Below are 12,579 nucleotides of genomic sequence, written 5' to 3'. Positions count from 1 at the left end.
GGGAGACTCTTCAAAGTGTGACTGCAGCAAGCTGGCGCACGCAGTGCCACATATCACGGAGGAGTGCGCCCTGGAAAAACTTCTTTCATGTTTAAAACAAGTGAGTGCTCGCAACACCTGGACATTAATCATTGACTTTTCCTTTTGTTTATCTAACTGACAGTTTATCGTTGTTTTGTTTCTAACTGTTAATATACTTGTGAATGTCTAAAGGTGTCAAATACTACGAAAGTATATAAATGGGGAGCTGCTAACTAGGGTACATCACCGCTACAATAATGGCATATAAAATGATATGCACCAGCTCAGTTCTGAAAGAAGCTACTCTTGTCGCTCACCCAGAATAGCTGCCAGTCTTGCTCTCGAAGCGCACAAAGAGCGCGTTCCCGGTGGAGACGAAGTCGTGCTTCTCCATGGCCCTGGAGAAGGTGTCGCAGAAGGTCTTGATGATGCGCGCGTCGTCCGCCCACGCAGCGTCGTACAGCGTCAGCGACTCCCCGCAGTCACCTTCATAAGGCTGGATGGGCGCTTCGATGCGGTTTATCCTGAAACTGCACAGGAGGCATTTGTAAATCACATTATTAAGCTAGTGACAGGATGAAGCAAATGCGAAAAATTGGAACAACCAATTCGCAACAATGAAAGACTTTTTCCAAGCAGTGATCAGCAGAGTCCTTAGATTACGCCTTTCTAATACAGAAAATAACAAACCACTGTATACTGCGGGGAACTGATATAAAAACGGCTATCATTTCTGTGTAGTTGATAAGAGATGTGATTCTAAACTTGGGGTTCTTCGAAACAGACTACATAGACAGTGATGATGTGACCGTAAAGATATAAATTCGTTTCAGTTCCCTTTCATGGCAACGTATCTAATACACTCGGAACATTGTTACACAGATATAGTGTAATAATTGCCTTCAAAGCCGAAAACACACTAGGTCAGCTACCTGTACACGACATCAAATCTAGAATATCTGCTACACTGACTTCAATGCCTTCTATATTGGCCAAACAGGCAGAAATTTTGAAACTAGATTCAGAGAACATACAGAAGAACTGAGGAAGGTTTCAGAAGATAAATCTAGCTTTGCGTCTCACTTAACTTCAAAACAATCCATTGTCCCTAATACTGCCAATAATATAATAATTATGAATAAATGGTAAGTTCCCGTATGAACAGTTTTGAGGAAACTGAAATCTACAGTCCTGTCCACCATAGTAACAGTGATATTCTTAACGAAAGAAAAAACCTGAAAAACTTTGTTATCTTGAATACCTTTCAAAATAGTTTCTATGTGTTATAATCTAATTAATTTTAAACCTATTACATCCCTTTAAAGCAGACCCATCTATCGTAAACAGTACCTTATGGCTACATGCCGTGTTAACATAGTGTTTGCGAACAGAAGTGTTCTTTGTTACTGTGTTCATTCACCGTTGTTGCTTCCCAGATCATCATAGAGTCTCGGAGCGTCATCTGCTGTGCTTCCTCGTTTCGTAATAATACTCTAACTTTTTTACACGTCTTGTCATTATGCACCTCTGTCAGTCATTTAAGTCTAACTTCCGTTCTTATTTTATTTTTAAACAATTTTATCCTCTTTTGTCTCATAATTTCCATTTGCCTAATCACCTACCCACCCCGTAATAGCCCTACTTGTAACTTGCTTCTCCCGTATTAAAGTATTACTCCTGACCTCCGCAGTCGTCCTGTGCCCGCTCGGGACACCTAACTTGCAAGTTCAAGAGACATATGTCGATTTACTAGACTATGACAACTTGTTACAATATTTACGTTACCATGGTGTTTCCTCGTGTTTGTTGACAAGTCTTTCAACTTTATTTAATTTATATAGCATATACCCATTTTAATAATAGACCAGTTCGCCCTATATTATGTTAGTTGATTGATTATATGAATTGTGTGAACGAATTGTTTTGAACATTTATGTGTTTGAATTGCTGTTGATGATGATTATTGCTCTCATTTGATTAATTCGGTCATACTTCGCTGTTTCATATGATGCAGATTCCGCTAAATAATGGTCTTTGTGGCAGAAACCGGTGGTGGTTAAAAATAAAAATAAAAATTGCAACTGTGGCGGACATTTTTTCAATACTAAACATAACGATAAACACTGAACTGATGAATAAATATTGCACGCCAAGAAACAGGTACCTAATAACTTCAGACTGTGGAGTAATCAGTGGAAAGACACTAAAAATATGCATATCCAGCTCAGTGTCTTTTGAAGTAGCAAGCATCTCTAACAATCCACATCGACGATATGTTAAACCTTTCAGGGTGGGTACTTCTTTGGAAACTTGACTACATATAATTAAGCCTTGATGTCCTGTTGTAAACAAATTCATGCCGCTATCTGACTTCAGTCATGAAAAGGAATTAAAGTATGTAGCTCACACGTAGACAAGTCGCGGATCCAATGAATGGTAGACATTGCAAGTATAATCAAATATCAATCATTGCGAAAATTCCAGAATGAGATTTTCACTCTGCAGCGGAGTGTGCGCTGATATGAAACTTCCTGGCAGATTAAAACTGTGTGCCCGACCGAGACTCGAACTCGGGACCTTTGCCTTTCGCGGGCAAGTGCTCTACCATCTGAGCTACCGAAGCACGACTCACGCCCGGTACTCACAGCTTTACTTCTGGCAGTATCTCGTCTCCTACCTTCCAAAGTTTGGAAGGTAGGAGACGAGATACTGGCAGAAGTAAATCTGTGAGTACCGGGCGTGAGTCGTGCTTCGGTAGCTCAGATGGTAGAGCACTTGCCCGCGAAAGGCAAAGGTCCCGAGTTGGAATCTCGGTCGGGCACACAGTTTTAATCTGCCAGGAAGTTTCATTGCGAAAATTATTCGCAAAATATTATATATGTTAACTTCTATAACAGCAACTTATAGCCGACACGGTGCAATAGGCATCGCAGCCCTTTCCTGTAATCACAATATTCTAAAATGGTAAAACTTCTCCAAGTTACACGAATTACGATGAGGTTCGAAGGAATTCAATATGCATGAACTATTGCATATATCTGAACGCTCGATACAACAGTCTCTGCAAGTCGTATTTGTGGAACATGAACACACATACTGTGTAAAATCTGCTACAGCAATTTTGCACTTAGTGATCGGGTAGAACTTACCTTTACTTTTGAAAAATTTGCATGCAGCGATTGGAATGTTTAACACTACAGACTGGAGAAAACCGTCTTGGAATTCAATGACTTATGCTTCATCATAGCCCACAATACGACAGACAAAGCGGGTACTTCGCAATATGTGAATACGGATGATGCACAGCAGCAGACATCAAAGTGTTACTTAAATGTTCAACAAAAGACTTGAGAGAGCGGGAGCGATAACAAGAATGCAACTAAACTGTATGTTGATTTTAAATCAAACAAACAGGATACATGAGGGCACTTGGCATTCTAGATACACACACTATTTAAGTCGGAAGTTAAAGAAATGACAATGACACAAATACCTACGCACGACTTCAAAGTAAGCACAGAATGAACTAAGTTGAAGGGGAGAGTGACGAAATTGAATGCATAATGCTTTGTTTGGACTGATGGTCATAAGAAGTTCCTGTAACATGCTTCAAACTTACTAAAAGCCCAAAGGCTCTGCACGCGCCTGAATACCAGCTCACCTTCGCACTCAAAGCAGTTTTAATGTGCAAAATTCGTGAAAATAAGCCAGGGCTAAAACCGCCAAGTGAATAAAATCACTCCCATTTCTAGCCTGTAAGCAACCACTTCGAGTAACAAAAATTTCTCACCAGCAACTGAAAACACGAAGCGCCACATCTGTCCCAAGACCTTTCATAGCAAACATGCTGGAAGAAGTACGTTTCAAAGCCGAACGCTTGAAATGGCATGCACGGGGATGGGCTGAAAACGCCCGGAAGCTGTCAAAGCTCAAAAATGGTTCAAATGGCTCTAAGCACAATGGGACTTAACATCTGAGGTCATCAGTCCCCTAGACTTAGAACTACTTAAACCTAAGTAACCTAAGGACATCACACACGTCCATGCCCGAGGCTGGATTCGAACCCACGACCTTAGCAGCCGCGTGGTTCCGGACTGAAGAGCCTAGAACCGCTCGGTCACAGCGGCCGGACTGTCAAAGCTGACCATGCCTCTTGGGAGACATCTGACAGAGACAGACAGCTCGAAAAATCGGCGCTGTATATCTCGATAGTGGATACAGAGCATCTTTACACTTAATGAACTGAAGAACTGAAAGAGCCCGTGTAACACACAACATTCAACCTTAGCTCTCTGCCCTTACCTCAAGTCACAAGATATCTACTATAATGGATTCGGGCTACACTGATAACCACATTCTCTAAGAACATTAGCGTGACCTCCTGTCAAAAGAATGAATAACGACGTTTCGCAGCGTAGCCCATGGAGAGACGTGCAGGAGGAGAGTTGGTAGGGTTCTGGAAGATACTGACATGAAGGTGGAGCCATGTCGACACCGTTGCCGTGGCCAGCAGCTGAAGGTTTCTGGGCTAAGAACACATGGCACGAACAGTCCGGTCGACTGGCTTTTAATCTGGGGAGTTTCGTGGCCAGGGAAGTACGGCAGTCATCCTGCGGCTCTCCGAACGATGGACGTACACGTTGAGCTGTTTAACATGTTGCATTGCCCTGTTGGTAGATTCTATCAGCAAACTATATGTAGGGGATGTACAAGGTTCTCAAGGATAGTTGCATACGTGCGCTGATTCATTGTTCCTTCCAGAATGAAGAGATCCCCAGGGAATTCTACGAAAACATGCCCCAAAACATAACGCTCCCTCCTGCGGCCTGGAGCCTTTGCATTCAAATGTTTCACGACGTGCTCGTCAACGGCCGTCAGTCCGATGGAGCACGAAATTTGATCCGCCTGAAAAGAACACGTGTCGCCAATCAGCGGGTGTCGAGTTGCGGTATTGGCGTGCAAATTGCAGTGTACGTTGCCTATTAACAGCTGTACTTGCATGGACCAGGCACCTGCTGTAGAGACCCACAGGCAGCAATGTTCGCTGAACGGTCGTTGAGGAGACTTGGTAGCCCCTTGGTCCATCTGGGCCGTCAATTGTTCACCAGCTGCACATCTCCGCAGCCGTCGTTCACTCCTGTCATCTATTGGTGAGGGTACACCATAGCTGCCTCAGCGCCACTTTCGGATAGTCCATTTTCCCAAGCACAGTGTAAAATAATCACGGCGGTACGTGAACAGTTTACAAACTCAGCCGTTTTGGAAATGTTTCTATTCTTGGTCCGAAAGCCATTGATCATACCCTTTTGGATGTCAGATAAATCGCTCCGACTACGGTTCAATTGTTCTCGACGTCCCGCGACACGGCTTATACAGCCTCCACTGCTTGTGCTTCCACCTGCCGTCTGTGGATGGTTATTGGAGCTCACGTCAAACATAGGCGGTAATAACATTAATGTCATGGGCCATACCCGACATATTTATGTCGATTTGGAAAACGGGCAACACCAGCGTGCGACTGTGGTGCTCCGGATGAAACACCCGAACATGTCGTCTATGACTGCACGTTATATGACGATGTGGCGCTCGAACTCCGAAACCAATTACCAAACAGAGACACATACACACTACTGCGATGTGCCGAGACCTTTAATGTCCTCAACAATTTGGCAAACGAAATATCCAAAAAGATCATGAGGGATTTTATTAGAAATCAACACGGTTAGAGACCAAAAATAACCCGATGAAGACACAGGTACACCTACAATTGCCGCCGAGCGCGGTACTGGCCGGTTGTTTCACGACCGGAATCCGCCGCGCTGATGGACCAGGAGAGCAGGTGTACCATTCCCGGACTTAACTTATGCACTAGATTCCTTAGAAAGTAGTTACACTAGAAAAATGTAAAATTAGAACACTAACATTACTAACATAGGTAGGGACTGCAGCGATTTCAAAAGTAGTTGACCAGCCCAGTGCCAGGGGCACGCTCACTGGGATTAGCTCAGTGAGCAGGCCTTATTAGTAGGTTTGTATATCATCTGGCACACCTGTAACGCTGCAGGGTAGCTAGTCTTAGAATAACCAGAGTAGTCAAGTAGCTAGATTAACCCTGTCCATAGCAAGTGCCATTAATCAATCAGTATAAGCTGCTTGTTAAGTATAATAATTGGACCCACTAATTATATAAGGTGGTGGTTTAGTGTGTATAATACAATGTTTGTTGTTTATGAATCATCTGTATCACAATACTTGTTTTTCAATCGTGTTATAATGTTGTATCAATAAAGAAATTTTTTTAAAAAAAAGATACATTAATGTGACAGTACAGTGTGTAATTTTTCATTTTATTTTATATTATTTTGGCCATGTCTATGTAAGATGTAACTGAAGTTTCGGTTCAGTGACGAGAAAAAAGAAATACACTTCCTAACATTTCCCTTGCGGAAAATCCGAACTCAGAGAAAAATCCTGTGTTTAGTGTGTCTCGAATCTTCCTCTTGTGAGTATCTGTGTAGTGCCGAAGGTGTTTGTCGGCTAGCAGTGGACGTACCTGGGGAAGTAGAGGCGGACGACCTCGCCGGGGCGTCCCCGCATGAGGTAGGTGCAAGAGGTGTGCGGCGGGTACCAGTGGGCCACGCTCAGGAAGATGCCCTCCGAGTCCCCGGATGAGGCGAGCGCCTCGGAGCTGAGCAGCCAGTCGCACGTGCCGTTGCGCACGCCCGCCGTCTCCACGTGGCCCGGCCAGCTGCCCACGTTGAAGTGGAAGCCCGTGTTCAGCAGCGGGCCCGCCGCCGAGCTCGAGAACTCCACCAGCAGGTCCTCCGACGTGCCGATGATGGAGTACGGGAACTTGCCCATGCCGCAAAACACGCCTGAGGGCAATGGCGAGCGTCACACTCTACCCATAAAACTGGCTCACGTTATTTACAAGTATTAACAGATTTGTCACCAACCTGACACAAACGCTTTTCAGAGAGAATATTCCTATTTCAAAAGATCATATGAAGAGTGGAAAGTGAAAAGTTTCTAAGTAGCAAATCTCACATCTGCCAAGATATACGATAGTGCAAGAAGTGTTGCTTTGTCACTGCTGTCCAAATGAGAAGTGCAGTCCGCAGCTCGTGGTCGTGCGATAGCGTTCTCGCTTCCCACGCCCGGGTTCCCGTGTTCGATTCCCGGCGGGGTCAGGGATTTTCTCTGCCTCGTGATGACTGGGTGTTGTGTGATGTCCTTAGGTTAGTTAGGTTTAAGTAGTTCTAAGCTCTAGGGGACTGATGACCATAGTTGCTAAGTCCCATAGTGCTCAGAGCCAGACAAGTGCACGTACCGAAATGGTTCAAATGGCTCTGAGCACTATGGGACTTAGCTTCTAAAGGCATCAGTCCCCTAGAACTTAGAACTACTTTAACTAACCTAAGGAAATCACACACATCCATGCCCGAGGCAGGATTCGAACATGCCGCCGTAGCAGTCACACGTACCGAACTGTGCCGCCATCTGCGCGCGTTTCCCGTTGGCATTGGCTGGCCGGAAAGGCCGAGCGGTTCTAGGCGCTACAGTCTGGAACCACACGACCGCTACGGTCGCAGGTTTGAATGCTGCCTCGGGCATGGATGTGTGTCATGTCCTTAGGTTAATTAGGCTTAAGTAGTTCTACGTTCTAGGGGACTCATGACCACAGCGGTTAAGTCCCATAGTGCTCAGAGCCATTTTTTGAACCTTGGTACTGATCTGATAGGGTCACGTGGCCGCCTGCAGTTCGAGTCAGGTCTCACAGTCAGAGAGGTAACAACTGCAATGTACTCCAGCGAGGAATGCACCGATATGATACTGATCTAAGGAGAGACGCAGCGCAGTGCAGCTGAGGCCCAGAGGCTGTATTGACAACGGTTACCGACGCGACGTCTAAATTCTGCGTATGTTTTCAGAGACAGGTTTAAGAACGGAGGAAGCTTTCCATGTACAGTATGTCGTGGACAGACCTATCCGCGACACAACCGATGTTTCCCGGAACGTTATCGAGTATTTAGAAATACATGCCACGCACGGTAAGTACAATTTAAATGAAAATTACGCATACGTACAATGAAGTATAAACGAAACTGTTACGGTGCTATTGTTTTTAGGTTTCTGTGTTATTCTTCTCTATAATAAAATAATAATAATAATACTATTAAGGTTATTAATATTATGAAAGTCGTTACATTTCCCCTCGTAATAGCTATTTCTCATCGTAATTAGGACAAAGATGAGTAGGAGCGGATCTCGGGATATGGAGATATGATAGTAGCATCTGTTTACGTTGCACCTACACCATCAGCTACATGGAAACGATATCCAAAATAGGGTATTGTTCAGCCACATCTCGTAAATAAAGTCGCCGTAAATCCAGATTTCATCAAGCAGATTTTCGATTTCCTGGGTAGATTAATGATATTTCGCCAGTGGCGCTCCTGTGCTCCCTGCCACCGTTGGATAAGCAGCTGCAGCAGCAAGTCGTATACTCCTAGCTCACTCATTTGTTACATAGTTTAATTCTTAATTTCTTTGCATGTTTTTGGTACTTCCAATGTTTAATTCATAAATTTCGGTCGTATTATAGTATTTGAGAGTTGTAGCATCGCGTTTTAGTACCTGAATAGTGTAACATCGCGTAGTCTCCTTCCGCCGCCGAGCAGTGTGTCAGCAGTGCGCAAGTAGCAGCATTACTGCATTTACTAGGCAATCTTGTATTTTAATAACCGTTTAAATTTTGTGTCGATTTGTTTGCGCCCTCTGTAGATTAGTTCAGACGTTCTTTGCACAACAGTTTTTAGCATGGATAGGGACTGCAACTGCTGTGTTCGGATGCAGGCTGAGTTGGCATCCCTTCGTTCCCAGCTTCAGGCAGTGTTGGTTTCGGTCACACAGCTTGAGGCTGTTGCCAATGGGCATCACTGTGGGGGTCCGGATGGGGGTTTGTCGGGGACGGCCAGCTCATCCCACGCATCCCCCGATCGGACTACGACTGTGGTTGGCCGGGATACTGCCCGCATTGAGGCTGATCCCTCACCTATGGTAGAGTGGGAGATCGTCTCAAGGTGTGGTAGGGGGCGAAAGGCATTCCGGAGGGCTGAACGGAAGGCCTCTCCAGTTTGTCTGACGAACCGGTTTCAGCCTCTGTCTCAGGCTGATACTGATCTTTGGCCTGTCATGGCTACTTGTCCTGTTCCAGAGGTTGCCCATCAGTCTGCAAGATCCGGGCGGTCGCAGAGGGTGGGCTTACTGGTAGTTGGGAGCTCCAACGTCCGGCGCGTAATGGGGCCCCTTAGGGATATGGCAGCAAGAGAGGGGAAGAAAACCAATGTGCACTCGGTGTGCATACCGGGGGGAGTCATTCCAGATGTGGAAAGGTTCCTTCCGGATGCCATGAAGGGTACAGGGTGCACCCATCTGCAGGTGGTCGCTCATGTCGGCACCAATGATGTGTGTCGCTATGGATCGAGGAAATCCTCTCTGGCTTCCGGCGGCTATCTGATTTGGTGAAGACTGCCAGTCTCGCTAGCGGGATGAAAGTAGAGCTCACCATCTGCAGAATCGTCGACAGGACTGACTGCGGACCTTTGGTACAGAGCGGAGTGGAGGGTCTGAATCAGAGGCTGAGACGGTTCTGCGACCGTGTGGGCTGCAGATTCCTCGACTTGCGCCATAGGGTGGTGGGGTTTCGGGTTCCGCTGGATAGGTCAGGAGTCCACTACACGCAACAAGCGGCTACACGGGTAGCAGGGGTTGTGTGGCGTGGGCTGGGCGGTTTTTTAGGTTAGATGGCCTTGGGCAAGTACAGAAAGGGCAACAGCCTCAACGGGTGCGGGGCAAAGTCAGGACATGCGGGGACCAAGCAGCAATCTGTATTGTAATTGTAAACTGTCGAAGCTGCATTGGTAAAGTACCGGAACTTCAAGCGCTGATAGAAAGCACCGAAGCTGAAATCGTTATAGGTACAGAAAGCTGGCTGAAGCCAGAGATGAATTCTGCCGAAATTTTTACAAAGGTACAGACGGTGTTTAGAAAGGATAGATTGCATGCAACCGGTGGTGGAGTGTTAGTCGCTGTTAGTAGTAGTTTATCCTGTAGTGAAGTAGAAGTGGATAGTTCCTGTGAATTATTATGGGTGGAGGTTACACTCAACAACTGAGCTAGGTTAATAATTAGCTCCTTTTACCGACCTCCCGACTCAGCAGCATTAGTGGCAGAACAACTGAGAGAAAGTTTGGAATACATTTCACATACATTTTCTCAGCATGCTATAGTCTTAGGTGGAGATTTCAATTTACCGAATATAGACTGGGACACTCAGATGTTTAGGACGGGTGGTAGGGACAGAGCATCGAGTGACATTATACTGAGTGCACATCCGAAAATTACCTCGAGCAATCAAACAGAGAACCGACTTGTGGAGATAACATCTTGGACCTACTGATAACAAACAGACCCGACCTTTTCGACTCTGTATGTGCAGAACAGGGAATCAGTGATCATAAGGCCGTTGCAGCATCCCTGAATATGGAAGTTAATAGGAATATAAAAAAGGGAGGAAGGTTTATCTGTTTAGCAAGAGTAATAGAAGGCAGATTTAAGACTACCTAACAGATCAAAATGAAAATTCTGTTCTGACACTGACAATGTTGAGTGTTTATGGAAAAAGTTCAAGGCAATCGTAAAATGCGTTTTAGACAGGTACGTGCCGAGTAAAACTGTGAGGGACGGGAAAAACCCACCGTGGTACAACAACAAAATTAGGAAACCACTGCGAAAGCTAAGAGAGCTTCACTCCAAGTTTAAACGCAGCCATAACCTCTCAGACAAACAGAAGCTAAACGATGTCAGAGTTAGCGTAAGGAGGGCTATGCGTGAAGCGTTCAGTGAATTCGAAAGTAAAATTCTATGTACCGACTTGACAGAAAATCCTCGGAAGTTCTGGTCTTACGTTAAATCAGTAAGTGGCTCGAAACAGCGTATCCAGACTCTCCGGGATGATGATGGCATTGAAACAGAGGATGACACGCGTAAAGCTGAAATACTAAACACCTTTTTCCAAAGCTGTTTCACAGAGGAAGACCGCACTGCAGTTCCTTCTCTAAATCCTCGCACAAACGAAAAAATGGCTGACATCGAAATAAGTGTCCAAGGAATAGAAAAGCAACTGGTATCACTCAACAGAGGAAAGTCCACTGGACCTGACGGGATACCAATTCGATTCTACACAGAATACGCGAAAGAACTTCCCCCCCCCCCCCTTCTAACATCCGTGTACCGCAAGTCTCTAGAGGAACGGAAGGTTCCAAATGATTGGAAAAGAGCACAGGTAGTCCCAGTCTTCAAGAAGGGTCGTCGAGCAGATGCGCAAAACTATAGACCTATATCTCTGACGTCGATCTGTTGTAGAATTTTAGAACATGTTTTTTGCTCGAGTATCATGTCATTTTTGGAAACCCAGAATCTACTATGTTGGAATCAACATGGATTCCGGAAACAGCGATCGTGTGAGACCCAACCCGCTTTATTTGTTCATGAGACCCAGAAAATATTAGATACAGGCTCGCAGGTACATGCTATTTTTCTTGACTTCCGGAAGGCGTTCGATACAGTTCCGCACTGTCGCCTGATAAACAAAGTAAGAGCCTACGGAATATCAGGCCAGTTGTGTGGCTGGATTGAAGAGTTTTTAGCAAACAGAACACAGCATGTTGTTATCAATGGGGAGACGTCTACAGCCGTTAAAGTAGCCTCTGGCGTGCCACAGGGGAGTGTTATGGGACCATTGCTTTTCACAATATATATAAATGACCTAGTAGATAGTGTCGGAAGTTCCATGCGGCTTTTCGCGGATGATGCTGTAGTATACAGAGAAGTTGCAGCATTAGAAAATTGCAGCGAAATGCAGGAAGATCTGCAGCGGATAGGCACTTGGTGCAGGGAGTAGCAACTGACCCTTAACATAGACAAATGTAATGTATTGATAATACATAGAAAGAAGGATCCTTTATTGTATGATTATATGATAGCGGAACAAACACTGGTAGCAGTTACTTCTGTAAAATATCTGGGAGTATGCGTGCGGAACGATTTGAAGTGGAATGATAATATAAAATTAATTGTTGGTAAGGCGGGTACCAGGTTGAGATTCATTGGGAGAGTCCTTAGAAAATGTAGTCCATCAACAAAGGAGGTGGCTTACAAAACACTCGTTCGACCTATACTAGAGTATTGCTCATCAGTGTGGGATCCGTACCAGATCGGGTTGACGGAGGAGATAGAGAAGATCCAAAGAAGAGCGGCGCGTTTCGTCACAGGGTTATTTGGAAACCGTGATAGCGTTACGGAGATGTTTAACAAACTCATGTGGCAGACTCTGCAAGAGAGGCGCTCTGCATCGCGGTGTAGCTTGCTCGCCAGGTTTCGAGAGGGTGCGTTTCTGGATGAGGTATCGAATATATTGCTTCCCCCTACTTATACCTCCCGAGGAGATCACGAATGTAAAATTAGAGAGATTAGAGCGCGCACGGAGGCTTTCAG

General features: G+C 45.2%; 1 protein-coding gene across 1 annotated transcript in view; it reads right to left on the bottom strand.

The window, feature by feature from the left end:
- The window catches only part of LOC126235062 (cubilin-like), a 451,076-nt gene that overhangs the window by 67,234 nt on the left and 371,263 nt on the right, over nt 1-12,579 (bottom strand). Inside the window, exons 6-7 of the mRNA XM_049943797.1 lie at nt 6,575-6,896; nt 339-551 (exon numbers count right to left, since the gene is read on the bottom strand). Coding sequence (XP_049799754.1) covers nt 339-551; nt 6,575-6,896 — 535 coding nt within the window. The remainder of the gene's footprint in view (nt 1-338; nt 552-6,574; nt 6,897-12,579) is intronic.

This window comes from Schistocerca nitens, chromosome 2 (genome assembly GCF_023898315.1).
Source record: "Schistocerca nitens isolate TAMUIC-IGC-003100 chromosome 2, iqSchNite1.1, whole genome shotgun sequence".
NCBI lineage: Eukaryota > Metazoa > Arthropoda > Insecta > Orthoptera > Acrididae > Schistocerca > Schistocerca nitens.
This window is presented reverse-complemented; position numbering and strand designations above follow the sequence as displayed.